Source organism: Ursus americanus, chromosome 34 (genome assembly GCF_024610735.1).
Source record: "Ursus americanus isolate L20-20 chromosome 34, mUrsAme1.1.p, whole genome shotgun sequence".
Classification (NCBI taxonomy): Eukaryota; Metazoa; Chordata; class Mammalia; order Carnivora; family Ursidae; genus Ursus; species Ursus americanus.
In genome coordinates, this window is record NC_142160.1 from 23,019,202 (window position 1) to 23,036,731 (window position 17,530).

The window sequence follows — 17,530 nt, forward strand, 5'->3', positions numbered from 1 at the left end:
CCTGCCACAAAGCCGTCAGCAGTGGACTCTAGGACAAGGAAGGAACCCCAGAGCCGCTATGGCCCAGACATGAAATGAACCTTCCCCCTGGGCAGCAGTGTGCCGGGGGCAGCCGGCTGGGTGAGGCTGTGCAAAAGGTTGGAGGCACTGGTGCGTTGTGGGCCAGCACAGGCTGGGTTTCAGCCCTTCCCCCAGAGGCTCCAGAAAGGAGCTCCCTTATCCCTCTACCCTAGAATGCAGCTACTCTGCAGGGACACTGATCAGCCCCGCCCCGAAAGTGAGTTTCAGAACCACTGTGGCTCAAAATAGACACCAAGGATTTTCTCCACCCTGCAAATACCACTTAACCACCCTCTCTGGCAGGAATTCTCCAGGTTGCCCCCCACTCCAGTCCCCACCATGGGACGCAGTTCAGGTTACACGTTTTCCTTTCCTATAAAACACTGCCTGCCTTGTAAAGTGTGCTTTTTCCCACAAGGGCATGCAGCCTACCTCAGAAACTATAAATAGGAATAAATGCTGGGGGGCCAGGGGAGTGAAAGGGCCCTTCTGGGTAGACAGACCTTGCTTAAGAAAACATGAAGCCTCCCATTTTCCTCTCTGCCAGGCAATTTGAGAGGCATCTCCTGCCTGGCTTCAGTCTACATCAGCCCTCGTTACTCGGGGTCCAAGCCCTCAAGGTGGCCGAGTCACCCCTAGACACAGAGGAAGGACTCAGTCAGTCCACTGTACTGAGTCCGGACTGGATACCGTGACAGGCTCTCTGCAGGGTCTGAGGACCTGTCATGTAACACAAAGCTCCAGCTCTCAGGTGGCTTACGTCTGGTGGGAAGATAGGGCATCTCACATCCTCGGCACAGGCCAGAGTTCTCAGCAAAGGCCGCTGCTCAGAAAAAGAACTGGTTTTCATTCCACTGGACTGTCACATAGGACCTGGTGAAAAAGCCTGTTTGTAAGAGCACAGAAGCTATTATATGCATAAAAATGTTTTTGCAGTTGTAATATATACTGAAATTTCCAAGGGTACCAAAAAGGAACAATCGTATTCTTTTTGAATTTTACCGAGAGTTGTTTACCATTTCAGAAAATCACGGTGGTTTTTTTCTGTCACGACTATCACACACGTACATCAACCTGCATTTGTAATTCTTCATTCACAGTGACCAGCCCACAGGCACAAGCACCCAGCTGCTCCACTGTGTTGGTCTAGGGCAACTGTGTCCAAGTGTTACATATGGAACTCATTAGTTCATCACAAGTTACTTTCCCTTTTTCTTTTAGAGCAAAGGTATCATATTTACTGTTTGCTGTGATAAGTTTTATTAGCCATCAGTTTCACTTCAAGGTGGAAGGGGGGCATCAGAAAATAGTTAAAAATAAAGAGAGGCACTGAATCTGCTGGGGTTGAGAACCACTGCTCGAATCTTCCCAAGATGGACACAGGAGACCATGGCATGCGCCACTACTGCCCTCTGGTGGCCCCAGGGAACACCGCACGCACAAACCGCTCTCCCAGCCCTTGAGAACACTCCCCGCAGGCAGCCATGGGTCCTGTCCCTGGGTTGGGGGCAGTGGAATGCGGCCCAGCGCTGACCGTACCCCTGCCCAGCCTCTATGACTTGTGAAGAAGAGGCGGGTAAGACCTGTTTGCTGTGGCTCAAAATAGACACCAAGGATTTTCTCCACCCTGCAAATACCACTTAACCACCCTCTCTGGCAGGAATTCTCCAGGTTGCCCCCCACTCCAGTCCCCACCATGGGACGCAGTTCAGGTTACACGTTTTCCTTTCCTATAAAACACTGCCTGCCTTGTAAAGTTGTGACAACCGAGAGAATACACGCAAGGTGTGGAGACCACAACAAACGCTAGCTTTTTACCCTTGTCACCCTTGGCATCCGAGATGGCGTGGCCATAGGACAAACTCGCACTCTGCTTTCCTGACTGTGGAGGAGTCTATGAACCCCGGCTAAGTGTGTGAATCTTAAGTCTTTGGGCTCTAACAGGTCTTCCTTCTTCCCCGAGGGCCTGACCTGACTGGGACATGTGCTGTACACCGGCTCTGGAATGAGGAGCCGGAAGAGGCTGAGCTCTAGGCACAACACTGCCACACATTCACTGGGGAACTGTGGGCAGGACACCACTACAGAGTGTCCCCACCAGGTGCCCCATAGGTCCAGAACTGTCAGGCCAGGCCTCTCTAGAGACTGCTCTGATGACCAAATTATCTTTCAGTGGATGGGAGTGCAAAAAGGGAGAAATTAAAACAGGCTGGCCCTAATCAAAGATACCATCGACCAGATTTTAACTTCTGAAACTACCATGCAAATTTATTCTCCCTTCACTGAATAGCAAATCTGTATGTTCAAAATGATTGAAATTAAAGTATTAACTGTATTATGGGCATTATGAATGCCAGCAATTACCAAGGAGCAGAATATTAGACATCCAGCCTACAAGTTATACTGGGCCTCAGTGCAGGGAGGGGTTTTCAACCCTTACAGAATCTCAGGTGTAAAATACAGCCTGGTGCCGATTTCCAGAATCTTCAATCCGTCCAGTGGAGTTTGCCCCAGTGGCCTTAGAAGCTATAGAAACTGAATTTCACTTTCTGGGTTAAAGATGGAAAGTCATGGGCCATCACTCAGGAGGCCCCAACACCTAATGTTGAGTATCTAACACATAGCTCAACTAAGGATCCAATCAGATGGTTTGGGGTGGGAAGTCCCAAAATCATGACAGTCAATGGTAGGACCTGCACATTTGAATGCCCAGAGGGCCTAGCAAAAACAATAATGGTGGGACATAGCAGACATTAGGGAACGGCGAGGACTCTGGCACAATAGAAAATTCATGCATTACTTAAAAAGGGCAGCCACTACTTAGCCCCAGATGATGCAGGAACGCACCCGTATTACACAAGCTGTGTTTATTGCTCGTTGTGTAACTAACAGACCTTCAGGACGACGGAGGGGAATCTCAGCAGGATGTCACAAAATGATTTATGTTTTGGACACAGTAGGTGATTTGAGGTGGGTGTTCAGGGAAGCTGTGGAGAAATAGGGAATCTTCGTAAGGTGACAGAAACGAACTGAGGCTAAAAGCGATCGTTCATCAGGAGGCGTCCAGGACAGGGAGGTATTTGGTCATTTTTGTGGAACACATGACGTTCATGTTTTTCTCTGTGTGCAGGCACAATTACAAAATGGATCTTTTGACTTTGGTCACAGAGCAGTCTTGTAACTATGTAGGTATTCCGTGAAATTATTCAGCAGGACGGAGACCTCGCTTTTAGTAGTAGGCCAGCTCCTGGATGACAGGCACTGCTTTTCTTCCCTCTAATTTGGCAGAGATCATTGTCACCAAGGTCTTTTAGGCCTAGATTTGAAGCAGTTGAGGACACATTTGTCTTTAGGACACAAGTAGCGCTCAGAGGGTTTAAGCTGAATTTCCATTCTCAGGAAGTGCGAACTTGGTAGGCTTTCCCCCTTAAGTAACGGCTCAGGTTGCAGTAGCTGGTTACACTCTGAGGTCAGGGCTGAGTAGCAGAACTAGTGGATTAATCTCTCAGGGTCTGTATCAGTTCCTTCTGTAGTTGGGGCTCCTGTGGTTACCCTTTTAAAAGAGTGCTGAACTGGTTTCCAAGTAGCTGCACCATTTTACATTCCCACCAGCAACGCTACCAACACTTGTCACTTTCTCTGTGACTACAGCCGTCCTAGCAGGTGTGAAGTGGCATCTCATTAAGGTTTTAATATGCATTTCCCTAATGATGTTGAACATCTTTTCACGTGCTTATTTGGCCATTTGCTTATCATCTTTGGAGAAATGTCTATTCAAATCCTTTGTGCCTTTTTAAACTGGGTTGTTTTTTCCTCTTTTTATTGTTACGTTGTAAGAGATCTTTATATATCCTGGATACTAGATTCTTAACAGATACACCATCAGCCAATTCTGTGGGGTTTACTTGATCAACTTTAAAGCACAGAAGTTAGTTTGCTAAGTCCAACTTATTTTTCATTGGTTGCCTGTGTTTTTGGTGTCGTATCTGAGGAACTACTGCCCAGTCCGCAGTTATGAAGATTTACATCTTTGTTTATTCTGCGAGTTTTATAGTTTCAGCTCCTACATTTAGGTCTTGGATACATTCTGAGTTCGTTTTTGAATAAGAATATGCATTTTAACAAGATCCCAGGTTATGTACATGCACAATGAGGTTGAGAAGCACTGCCTTAAATGACTAATAAATTCCCATTTCCCTTTAAATCAGTGGTTCTAACCTTGGCAGCGTATTACAATCACTGCAGCTTTACAAAATCATGCCAGACTTTACTCAGAACAATTCCACTTAGTCTGTGGTGGGCTTGTTTTTTCATCTCTTCAGTTGATTCTGATGTGCAGCCAGGGTTGACCACTACCACCTCTTCACAGATTCTGCATGGATTTCACCCACACACCTTTGCTAGTTTGCAGGTTTGCAGGTACTGCCTGCTTAATATGGGATGTTTGGATTTCCAACAAAGCCACAGTGAGACTGGGATCGGTGTTCATGGTGAGTACAGCACATGAGATCGTAAGCTCAGTGTTTGGATAGGACACAAATCACACTTGGATCACAAGAAGATGGAGGTCCGACTGAATGGCAGTATATGTAGTACCCTCAGTATACTCTGCCTAGGATGGAGACGGGTATGAGAAGAGGAATAAAGAACTTCAAGACTCGTCTGGGAAAACCAAAATCTCAGGTTGGCCAAGAGCACGGTCTACAACTAGCTATATTTTAACCTCTAGCTACCAAGTTCTGTTTGAGGCATTATTTGTCCTTGTTCTTTTTCTTTTTTCTTGAAAGAGAGGAATGGAAATGGGTTGAACTCTTGTCTTTCCTTTGCAAATCTAGAACCGCAGAACCAATTCAAACAGGTCAATGACATATACGTAAGAGCTAAACTGATAAAAATCTTGGAAGAAAAACAGAGGAGAAAAACCTTCCATCACCTTGGATTTGGCAATGGAGTCTTAAACATACCACCAAAAGCAAGAGCAACAAAAGAAAAAAACATAACAGATAAACTGGACTTCATCAAAAATTAAACACTTTTGCGCAAAAGACATTATCAAAAAAGTGAAAAGACAACCTACAGAAAAGGGGGAAAATATTTGCAAATCATGTGTCTGAGATTGAGCCCCTCGGGCTCCAAACTCAGCAGGGAGTCTGCTTGAAATTCTCTCTTTCCCTTTACTCCTCACCCCCACACTTTCTCTCTCTCAAATAATCTTAAAAAAAAATTCCCTCTCTCTCCCTCTGCCCCTCCCCCCACCTGCTCTCTTTCAAATAATAAAGTAAATAAAAATAGACAAAAGACTTAAATTTCTCCAAAGATGACACACCAATGGCCAATATAAAAAAGCACAAGAAAGGGACGTCTGGGTGGTTCAGTCAGTTAAGCATCTGCCTTCGACTCGGGTCATGAGCTGGGACTGAGTCCCACATCGTGCTCCTTGCTCAGTGGGGAGCCTGCTTCTCCCTCTGCCTGCTGCTCCCCCTGCTTGTGCTCTCTCTCTCAAATACATACATAAAATCTTAAAAAAAAAAAAAAAAAAAAAAAGCACAAGAAAAAAATATCTTCGTTAGTCCTTAGGGAGATGGAAGTCAAAACCACAATGAGATACCATTTCATACCAGTAGAATGGCTGTAATTTAAAAACAAACAGAAAAGAATTCGTGTTGGCGAGGATGGAGAGAAAACTGGAGCCCGCACACTGCTGGTGGGGATGAAAGATGGTGCAGCTGCTGTGGAAAACAAGGAGTTCCTCAAAAAGTTGAAAATTAAAACTACCATATGTGACCCAGCAATTCCACTCTAGGTATGTATCTGAAAGAAATGAGACACAAGCGAATGCTCATGCCAATGCTAGAAGCATTACTTGCAACGTCCAAACGGTGGAAGCGTCCATCAACAAATGAATAAAATGTGGTCTCTGCATACAATGGAGTATTATTCAGCCATGACGGAATCAAGTACTGATACATGCTATAACCTAGATAAACCGGGAACACCTGCTCAGTGAAAGAAGCCAGACAAAAGCCCACATAATATAGAATTCCATTTCAATGAAATACACAGAATAGGCAAATCCGGGCAGAAGGCAGACTAGTGGTTGCCGGGGCTATGGGGGAGATAAGTGACTGCTTAATGGCTATAGGGCTTCCTGTTGGGGCGATGAAGTTCTAGATGATCGTGATGGTTTCACGACACGGAATGTACTCAATACCAGAGAACTATACACTTTAAAATGGTTACATTTTATTACATCTACATTACCACAATTTGTAGAAGAAAAAAACAAAAAAACCCTAACAAAAAGCAAACCACAGGCCCTCCCCACAAAGCAGAACCTGTCTCATTAACCTTATTACCATATGCTAGGACCTCGGACTAGAAAAGACAGTCAAGTATACGCAGTTCCTTCCTACAAGTAGGTAAGTTACTCCTCCTTCCTGGGGAAAGAATGAACACTGGACTTCTCTAAAATATGCTCCTCTAACATTCTTCCCCTCCTGAGATCATAAGTATATGGTAGATTAAGATAGTTAAAAATTCTCTGACATTCTACCCATCAAGAAGTGGGGCCTATGACCCTTAAATCTGGCCAAGATAAGACTGACGATTAAAATACGGGAGAAATGACACTGGACCAATTTGGGGCCCAGACGTTTAAAAACTGACAGCTTTCATGAAATACTTGATCTTGAAACCTACCAACCATGTTGTAAAGAAGCACAAACAGCCCCATGGAAAGGCCCGTGTGGAGAGGAACTGGGACCCCAACCACGCTCCCAGGTGGAAAGCATGTAGCGACTAACGAGCCATGTTTACGCTGGAATTGCAGTCCGACCATGTGCTTCATCGCTGCCCAGCTCTGGAAATCTCAACCTCATTCTCTTCAATCTCACCAAAGCAAAGATGCGGGGAGCGGGTGCTTTTGCTCCACTTCTGAATGGGTTGCCCATAAAAAATATTTCAGATGGGCTAGGAAGGGAATACTCCTGCAGGCAAGGAAAGGCAGCTCTGAGGAAAATGGCCGGAGAGACTCAGAACCCCTTTCCCTCACACTTCAGCCTGTGGAACAAAGGGGTGTGTGCTTATTTAATTTATAAACCCTATTCCGGGGATCAAAAGCTAGTAACCATTTTTTGGTAGAAAACAATTATCCCATATTCTCTTCCTAAATCAAGCTCCCCACCCCGACGCGCACACGTGATCACTCACATTAGAAGACAAATATGTTGTAGTACTTCCCATCTTAAAAGAATACAAAAGGTGAACTTCCTCTACACCACCGCCCACTCTCCTTACCACAGTTATTGCCCGCATTTCTCGGATTCTCTTTGCTTCAAAACTCTGTGTCTCCGGGTATCTCTGCAGTCCAGTCTCACCAGAATTTTGCCCTCATCACTCTATAAAACCCCTATCACAGTCAGGAGGGTGCTAGCTCCCTTTACGGATCCAGAGATTAATATTCAAACCATGATGGGAAGATAAAGAGCATTTGATAGTTCATTTACCATCTTTCTCCTTGTGAAAAAGTGCCTTGCTTGCTCTCAGGGCCTCTCAGGTCTACTTCGCTGGTTTCCTCTACTCTCCCTGAACAGGAAGTTAGAGCAAACCAGGCCTCACTCCTCCCAAAGTGTGTTTATCAACACTCTCTACCATTCATCTGGTCAAGATTTCTTAACCATAGCACTGTATCATTTTGGACCAGATTCAGTCTTTGCTGTGGGAGCTGTCCCGTGCACCTCAGAATGTTTAGCGGTATCCTTGCTCTCTACTCACTAGATGCCTAGAGCAGCCCCAATCACGATGTCAAGAATGTGTCTCCAAGAGCACCTGGAGATGGTTGGGTGTCTGCCTTCGGCTCAGGTCATGATCTCCAGGTCCTGGGATGGAGCCCTGAGTGGGGCTCTCAGCTCAGAAGGTAGTCTGCTTCTCCCCTGCTTATGCTCTCTCTCTCAAATGAATAAATAAAATCTTAAAAAAGAATGTGTCTCTAGACATTGCCAACAGCCCCTGGGGGGCAAAATCACTTCTGGCTGAGAACCACTGGCCTAGTTCTTTGGCTTTCAATACCAGATATATACACTGGCTATAGCTTGAATCGCTACCTAACTGCCTTCTCGTTTTGTCCACTTATATGTCCTATCAAAGTACGTCCCACTTAACATGTCAAAACTAGAATTCTGATTTATACTCCACCCCATATATGTCTGTACCTTGTCACCCTGCTTGACAACCTCTCTTGCTTTACTTAACCTCACAGTTTTATCCACCAATAAATCCTACTAGCTCTGCTCTCAAAATATACCTCAAATCTGACTACTTAATACTCCACCACTGCTACCAAGCCCAAGCCCATATGATCCCTCACTAAAATTACTTCCTAACAGTTTCCCTGCTTCCACCTTCCTGGCCCAGTGGTTCTCACCTAGGAACTTGTTAGAAATGCAAATTCTCCTCCAAACCTAGTAAATTAGAAACCCTGGGAATGGGATACAAAAACTGGGGTAATTAAGTCCTCCATATGTAAGGCCACTTCCCTGCCCCCATCTCTCCAATCATATTCCCTCTACCACTTTCTCCCTTGTTCAGTCACACTGACCTCCCTGTGTCCCAAAAGCACTCAGAGCGGTCCCACTACTGCATCTTTTCAATCGGTGTCTCTCTTCCTGGGAAGTTATTCACCCTCACAGATAACTTTCAAGTCTCTATTTAAATGTCCCCGTTTCAACAAGTCCCTCTTGGACTACCCTACATGAAACAAAAACACTTTCCTGAACTAGCCACCTTACTCCACTTAACTTTTCACCACAGCTCTCTGTTACTACCTAACCAGGCTATGTGTCTGTTTTGTTTATTATTGTCTCCCTAAATTCTACCACGTAAACCCCATATGGACATGTTTTATTTACTGCTATACTTTGAACAACTAGAAAAGAACCATCTGTTCAGTGTTAACTTTCTGAGGCAATGGCTGCCTCGGGTCCATGAGAGAAATGATACAAAGAAGTCAAGGAAGAATATTTAATGTTACTTAAATTAACTACCAAGAAAATTTCAGAGCAGAAAAAAACAAAACCCAAAACATTCAAACCAACCAACCCCAAACCCAGAGCTGTAAGGCGGCTGAGAGGGCCAGGGGCAGCAGCTGACAGTAACGGCTAAGGAGTTCAGAGTAAATGAGTCACTGGTTGGCAAACTTTAGGAGGACTTCAGAACTGAGCCCAGCAGGAACGGCCGGCCTTCTGTAAACCTAGGCCGACAAATGCAATTTCAGAGACAAGAGGACCATGTGCACGACCAGAGAGGTGGAGGCTTGCTGAGGGCAGTCTTCCCAAGGTCTGTTCATACAGCATTACCCTGAGGAACGGCTCTGAAAAGGATGGTGAACGTAGGAGAAGCCTGGATTAGACAACTTTAAACAGATTTCGTTAATGCAGGGCTTCTCGGTTAACATGTTTAATGTCAACCTCTGAGAGAGAAAGTAGAGTATGCAGTATTTCCCGGCCTTAATCACGCAATCTTTTGTTTTGCACAAGCACACAGACATGCAGCCAACCGTAACCTCTATGACTAATGTGACATTTTTACCCACCTCGTTTTGTTGTAATTTGCCTACGAAATTAACACAGTAATAATGTGTCCCCAAACGAAAGAGTCCCTTCATTAGTATATTTAAACCAAGTGTGCAACTCCTCTTCTGAACACACCCAGAAGCCAGCTGTCATTTAATAAGATCGTGCTTGATATTCACTACACATTGTTTAGTTATCACAAATCTTCCACTTGGGAAATAAAATCCTGAAATGTTATTTTCACCACTCCATTCTTGATTCAATTTGCAATAAATAACCCAATATGAGAACAATTTAAGCCTATAATATTTAAAGTGTCTTTTAATGCTTTTGAGAATTTTAAGTATTTTGAACTCCTAAAAAGATATTTAGATCTAAGATAAACATATCAGAACCAAATAACAACAACAACAAAATAGTACCACTACAGCAACTGGAAGGTACTCACGAGACCACCCAGTCCAGTGTGCTGAAAAGCCTCGCCAGCCCTGTTACAGCCAAGAAATTACCACGAGAAATTACTCACAGCCAAATAACAAGTTAGGTACCAAAAACTGCAAGCAGAGCTCAGGTCAGCTGACATCCCAGTTGGTTATCTTTTTAACACACAATACAGAGTACACACAGATTTTAATTGGGGAAACTTAAAAACTGATTAAGAATGATCTAAACATGTGATAAAATCTGGGCCAAATCAATTCCAGTGGTCTTCAAAGGACATGATGAGAGAGAGTAAACTGAAGACATCCTTTTCTTTCTACAAAAGAGTCAAGACAAACCAAGTGTAAAAGCTAGAGATTTATTGTTATTTTGTGATTAATAAATTGTCAAATTGGTTATGACACTATCCCACACTGTATACCACCATTCGCCTGTACAAAAGGTTTTGAACCAGACTGAGGCATAAGGCAGAGAGAGCAAAGACACATGAATATCATCCTTAACAACCTCCTCTAGTCATGCCTCCACCTTGACCATCACTCATGTTTTCCTCCTGGGGAAAGTGTCAGAACAGTGCACGGGCTGGTGGGCAACCTGGCCTCTTGACCTTTTTTAATAGCAAGCAACTTACGGAAGTAATGGAATTCAACTTGTATTTCCCTTGATTTTATTGGTCTGAACTCATTTTAGATTACTTTAACATTTTAATTTCCTGTAACTGTACATGAGAGAATATAACGACCTAAGAGAATACTGAACCAGAGTCAGCCAAATATATTACTGACCCCAAAGTTATGTTTTAATTGGTCCTAAAGGAATGTACCACACCCCAACAGTTTGAGAGTTAGGCAAACAGAACTTCTTTGGGGAGGGAAGAAAAAGGCTGCAGAACAGCCAAACGTACTCAACATTGTTAAAACGGCTCTTTGTTTTTCACCCCTGAATGATACCTCTTTACTACACTATATGCACAGAAATCCTAACAGAATCTTGGTTGCCAGTATTATTTAGGCTGGCCCAATCCAGGAGAGATTCCCCCCCACCCCCGCCCCCAGTTCCCCTTCTCTGAGGCTCTGAAAAGCACAATATTTAACTATTTCTTAATAGAACTACCAAAACACTTCAGAAACAAGTGGCTCACAAATCATTTTAAATTCATGTATTGCCTGTGCATGAGAAAACTGATAAACCCAAAAGATAGTTCTATTTTTATATGGCAATTAAAAATAACTGAAACATCAAGACACTTTCAGTGAAAGCAACATTTCAATTACAAACTGTAATGCCTGTTGAACTACCTATGGGAGAAGCTGAAAAGTCCTAGGCAAATGCACTTTTGGGTTATAGTACAGTGCTCCTTCAGTCTGCACAAAGATGAAGGTAATTTACAGTCAATCTGTGAATGTTGAGACAATGTTACATTATGTTGTCTGTACAATTAAACGTCCTTAGATAACCAGAATCAGCTTTTCTACTATATTTTCAACAAACCTGACTAACCGGCACTTTTGCTGAGAGATGTTTATCAAAGATGCTGTAAGATTCTACACAATTAGGAAATACTCAGCTTTAAAATATTTCCTTATCTTCACTTTTTTGGTTACAGGTGCTTTGCTCAGATAATCTATTGCAGTTTGTTTCGAGAAATGCAATCCCAACTGTGCATACTACACTGTATACAAATAAAGCAAAAACTGTCAGTAGTATAAATCTTACAGCATTTTGTTCGCAAAAATACATGCCAAAGTCACAATAAGCAATATTGTACCACAAATTATAGAGCGCAAATGATCTGCTTCTTTTTAATGCTTTTATTCTACATAAATTACTACCATAGGCTAATGTTTAAAAAGCAAATAAATTGGACAGATGCAGGACAAAAATCTGTTCACCCAACTATAAAAGGTGATGTTTTTTTTAAAAATTACAATAAATGCAGAAGTGTCTGATGCATGCAGTAGCCTTAAATGAAAAAGCATTGATTCCCACTGTTTAAAAAAAAAAAACAAAACAAAAAACACCGAGAAACCCACACATCTTACTGCACTCCACCTTAAAATGCATCATATTGGGTTTGTTTATAACAGCACAGAATTCCAAGAGTCAAAATGAAATAAAGCGGGTATTTTAAAGATTTAAGAGCCGTTATCAAAAATAAATTACATTTTTTCAAGATACAGAAATGCTGCTATGATGGCTGGGAGCCCAGTAACCTTTCAATAGCGGCATTGATATCGCCTCCTGTTGCTATTAGCGCTTGCAAGTTTGCTTCACGGTTCAAAAATCCCATTGCACTGAGCTGTTCCAGTTGTTGCTGAAATCTGACTTCTGGATTCTGTAGCTGTTAAAGGGGGAAAAAAAAAACACTAACCAAAATTCTAAGGAAAATCGGTCTCACACCTAGATAACCTCTAGAAAGTTTTAACCTCTTGTTACAAATACGCTGGTCTAAGCTATAAAAGCACTGGCCTCTCTGGAAACATAGTCAACATATTTAGAAGTTCATTAGCACTTAACTTTGTTATTTTAAATAATCTAATTTATACTTAATCTTGGTCAAATAGAACGCAAAACTCTGCTTTTAAAAAAAATTGCTTTGGGGGTGATCACTGGGTGGCTCAGTCGGTTAAGCATCTGGTCATGACGTCAGGGTCATGACATCAAGCCCAGAGTCGCAGCGGGGAGTCTGCTTGGGATTCTCTCTCCCCATCTCCCTCTGCCCCTCCCTCTGCTTGCCCACGCACTCTCTCTCTCTCTCAAAAATAAATAAACAAAATCTTTGGAAAAAATAGCTTCATAAACCTCATCCGTTACATGTTAGATATATTTAAGAAACTGATGAAAATGCAGGAAACTTAAAAGTCTATATGCAAATAGTTCAGAACTAATGATTTATTTCGTAGTTATTGACCAACTAGGTAAATATAAAAGCCAGTGTTCTCATGTACAAAATTCTAAAGTTCAAATGAGGCTCAGAATGTGCATTCCATTTCTGCGCTGGCCAGTCAAGTCTTCAGGAGAGTTCCAGTTCTAGGCCCACAGAATATACTCCTGACAATTCAGCTGCATCAAATCTTTCTCCAGAAATGAAGTTAAGACAAAAATACATACATAATCAATCAATCCTGGCCAATCTGATAATGAGGCCTGCAGATTGTTCAACTTAGGTAACAATTCTGTCAAATACCTAAAATCTTCTTTTCTTATTAATTCCATGAATATTATTAATTCCATGAATATTATACTGAGCCAGAAGCTATGATAGTATTGGGAATACAAATACTTGTACAGGATAAAACCCCGCCCTATTTATTATATTTAATAAGGCTTAAAGTCAGAAAGTATGCTCATTTTTTGCCATGCAGAATTACAGGGGCAATCTACCATAACAGGTTTGACTGGCTATCATCTTCGTACAATGGCAGATTCTTAGTAAAGCTAATAAATGTTTCCAGATGTAAGAACATTATTAGAAGTCCACATTTTTAAGCCATATTTGTGAGGTTTATATATGTAACACAAGTTACCACAGGAAGTAGTAATGGGCAGGGAGAGAGGATTTTTTTTAAGTCAAAATACAAGGACTAGACAGAACCGTAGTTGTAGTTGTTCAGGAGGTATTTGGGATAATCAAGTTTCTATTCCTCCTTGACAAACCTTTATAAAACACAACATATTGCAAATAATTTCTAAAGAGGGACTCTAAAAGACGCATTTTTAAAGGCAACTTCCAAATAAGGCAAAGTTGTAGCATTTCTTCCCTACAACTGTTTCTTTCAGTGTCTAATAGTACACCAAAGTCAACAATTTTTGTAATGCCTGTTTTATAAGATTGTGCTTTTCATTATACTCTAAACCCTGAAGGATTGCCTCTTTCTTTTCTTCCTTTCCCTCTTTCTTTTTTCGGTTGTTTGTGGAAATTTCTGAATTTCCAACAAGGAACACAAAATGTGAGCAGACAAGAATCTTTACCTGAGGATTTACTCCAGCCAGAGCCTGCAGCATCTGCTGGATAAACTGCTGGTGTCCCGGCTCAGTGGTGCCCGGCGTGGGACTCGAGTTGTCACTAGGTGTGGCATTAGAACCGTTGCTTCCTGAAGAGCCTCCAGTGCTTCCTAATGCCCCCAGGCCAGGAGTAAACCTAGGGAAGCAGAAATTGGTAATAAACCTAAGCTCCTGCAATAGGAGGCCAGGCCAGGCCTCTGATGGTAAGTCAGTTACATTTTAACATAGTATTAGCTGTTATCTTCTTAAAATGAACATTTTTAACTTTGAAAACTCGGTCTTGAAAAAAATCTCAACAAAAATAGGCAGAATGATATTTAAGTATGAAATGCTCAGAAAGAAGTAGTAACCACTATGCACTTTCATAGTCGTCCCCAAATAAGCCTACCCTGGGATGAGGCCGGGGGCTTCCGTTGCTAATGTCTGCAAACCCTGCTGAATCTGTAACAGGGCCTGCATTGCTCTAGGATTTGACATTGCCGATAACGTATCAGGATTCTGCATCTAAGGAAGAAAGAAAACAGGTGGTTAACAAGGGAATTAAAATCAGTGAACGTAAAATTTAAATGTTTCTTTGCTATGTTTCTCGAGAAAATCTAAAACCTTACTCCCAGACACTGGTAGTCCAGAATTTCTTTCCCCGGATAAACACAAGCACCTCCTCGACAGCAAACCCAGTGTGCAAATTGTTAACCGACCTCCTCCCAAGTCCATCATGAAAGCCATTTTTCATAACGAAAGACAATCAGGAGCTACTGTGGAAGCCATAATTGTTCCCGTTCTCCAACAGAAGATAGAAGTGTTATGCCTAAGAGACAACCTCCACCTGCACAATTTATGTAACATGGTAACATATGGTAAAAGTCACATATTCCTCCCGACCGAGCGTTATCTGTTGCCGATTAAACAATTTTATCAGTAAGATACACTCTAAAACAATAGTTCCAAATTTGAAGTTAATACGTGTGTCCTGAGTTCAGTTTCACTACTTCCAAATATACACCACCTGACTGACCAAAAAAGATATGCTAACATTAACATCATTACAATAGGATCAAGGACAATAACTAACCTTGGATAATGGTTTACAGGCCCAGGAATCATTTGTATAATATTTAAAAGCCCTAGAACTACCAGTTTCAGAACACCAAGACTGACTCCTCTTTTGTCTTTTTAAATAATAAAATACCATTCCAATCTCAAGTATTTTTTTAATAATAAAACCTTCCTTGTAGGACAACACTGACAATTTTAATCATTACTAATTCCGAGTTTGAGGAAATGAGATCTACCCCTCAAAAAAGAGACATTCCATTAATTTGTAGGAATTACAACATTACAAAGAAACCGAACCTGTAAAATAGAACAGGGTAGGTCCTTCCTATTACTCGAGATTAGTTAAACCATAAAGCATAACATGACACAATGAAGCACTTCGAAGTTAGTAAAGTGAAAGGAAATGGTTTATGGTATTAACGAAGCATTCAAAATCCTAAATCCTCAAAAGCAAAAACAAAATGGTCCTTTCCTCAGAAAGTTTAAGAAATATAAGCAAAAGGTCAGCAGTGAAATGGGGCTCAGTTAAGATCAAGCTGAATTCTCTGCGAATTGACAGCATAATCAAACTAACTTCTATAGTTTGCTATCAGCCAGAGAAGAGCAAGGAAAATGTTTATCATCAAACTTTTTCAAGCAAATCATTACCGAAGATAGCTAGCATCTTTTCTTACTCACTTGTTGGAGAAAAGTTGGGAGCTGTTGTCTCATTTGTTCTTGAAGCTGAGGATTTCCAGCAAATAGGGGATTATTCAGCATCATCTATGGGGCAAGTGTTCAAACAATTTTAACTGGAAATATCTGAAACAAGTAATGTACCTTGTTTAATAGTCTATCTTCCCCCAAGTGCCTAACCTGGCACTTATAGGGAGGAAGATAGAACATGAATCAAGAAGGAGAAGGGAAGATACTGTCCCCAAGAGGGATCTCCAGAAAAAAAAAAAAACCTAAAACTAAAAACGAGGCATATTCTCTCTCAATGAGAATGGTGATTATGATAATGACATGCAATATCCTAAAAAATAAAAACAATCATTTTCTTAGGATTTTCCTTGAGCAAAGGTGAATATTTGCCCTTAAAAGAAAAATGGGGGTAACGGGCATTCAGGAGGATACATGTGCTACTACACTGACAGAATAAACATAAGCCTCAATATGTGAAATGATACATGGCTTGCTCAGACACCTCAGCACACAAGTGGCAAGCACAGAGAAAAATCCAGATCTGGAACCACTATATCTATCTACCTGCCTACTGCAAAACAGCAAGTATTAGGTCCAGAAAAATAACACTGCAGAACAGCAACCACCGTGCCAGAGAAATGGAGCTGCTAGGTGAAAATCAGCCCAGGACTAGCAACAACACATCTCTGGGGCAAGTATTAAAATGTGTTAAGACCTGAAACATGTAAATCCATTTGAGAACACCAAGATTAGCCTCTGGATTTCACCTCACTAGCACCAGAGATGAGAAAAGTGGCATGCCTCCTAACGTTCACACAGGTGTTAAGAATTAAAGTCAGGGTCCATATTAACGTTAATACCTGAAAATAAGATTATGATACACTATCAACATAACCAGAAACTAATTTTCACAGCTTTGAAAAAGACGAAAGTTTCACTTTCCCCACAAGGAGTGAAAAGTCAACTGACAATGATTTACTCATCACCTATTTACCAGTCCAAAGTCTGGAGGGTAAAGTAAAATGATCCTTGCCCTTGAGTAGTTAACCATATTGGAGAGCACTTAATTATATGTACACACTAGAAGTAGAAAGAATTCTACTTTCTCTCCTTTGTCTATTGTTACAAAGTGGATTATGTAGTTAATTTCAACAAAATAACAAAGTAGGAGGAAGTCAGTGTTTTATGGATATACAAGAAGTTTCAAAGTGAACAATAAATTCACAGTAAATAAAATAATACCAACTTGAGATCAACAAACCCGCTTTATTGGCTCCAGTAAATACTTTTTATTATGAACAGATTAATAAAGTTACCACATTTATCTTTCAGGATTCATGTCATTTGAGACAGCATGGCATCTTAAACTGATTCATTCTTTCTCAGAAAAGCATTATCTCACTTAAGATATTTCTCCTAACTTACGTGACTATGCAACAATACAGTTCATATACTCAGACTTTTTTGAATATCTAAAAATCAAAATCAGAATAGAGAAACTACAGACTTTAATTTGCTAATAATCAGAATACACTGTAAACATTTCTACTGTCTACACTAAGACACCCATATCTAGCCTTCTTTGTTAACATTCTGCTTTAGAGTGAAAACACAACGTATCAAAATGCTCAAGTCACTTTGTAATGTTGCTACTTCAATAAATGGCTGGGAATGTGCTTATTAAAGTCAAAAGTTTTAAATGAGATGCACATTCA

General features: G+C 41.4%; 1 protein-coding gene across 3 annotated transcripts in view; it reads right to left on the reverse strand.

Annotated features, from left to right (window-relative positions):
* Window positions 1–2,910: 2,910 nt before the first annotated feature.
* Window positions 2,911–17,530, reverse strand: part of UBQLN1 (ubiquilin 1) — a 55,989-nt gene continuing 41,369 nt past the window's right edge. The window contains exons 8-11 of one of the 3 annotated variants that reach the window (XM_045780948.2): window positions 15,810–15,893; window positions 14,464–14,579; window positions 14,043–14,211; window positions 2,911–10,386 (exon numbers count right to left, since the gene is read on the reverse strand). In XM_045780948.2, the coding sequence (XP_045636904.1) occupies window positions 10,324–10,386; window positions 14,043–14,211; window positions 14,464–14,579; window positions 15,810–15,893 (432 nt within the window). In that variant the 3' untranslated portion in view covers window positions 2,911–10,323. Of the gene's footprint in view, window positions 10,387–10,414; window positions 12,412–14,042; window positions 14,212–14,463; window positions 14,580–15,809; window positions 15,894–17,530 lie in introns of those variants that run through there. The other 2 variants (XM_045780945.2, XM_045780946.2) reach the window with 2 other exon arrangements.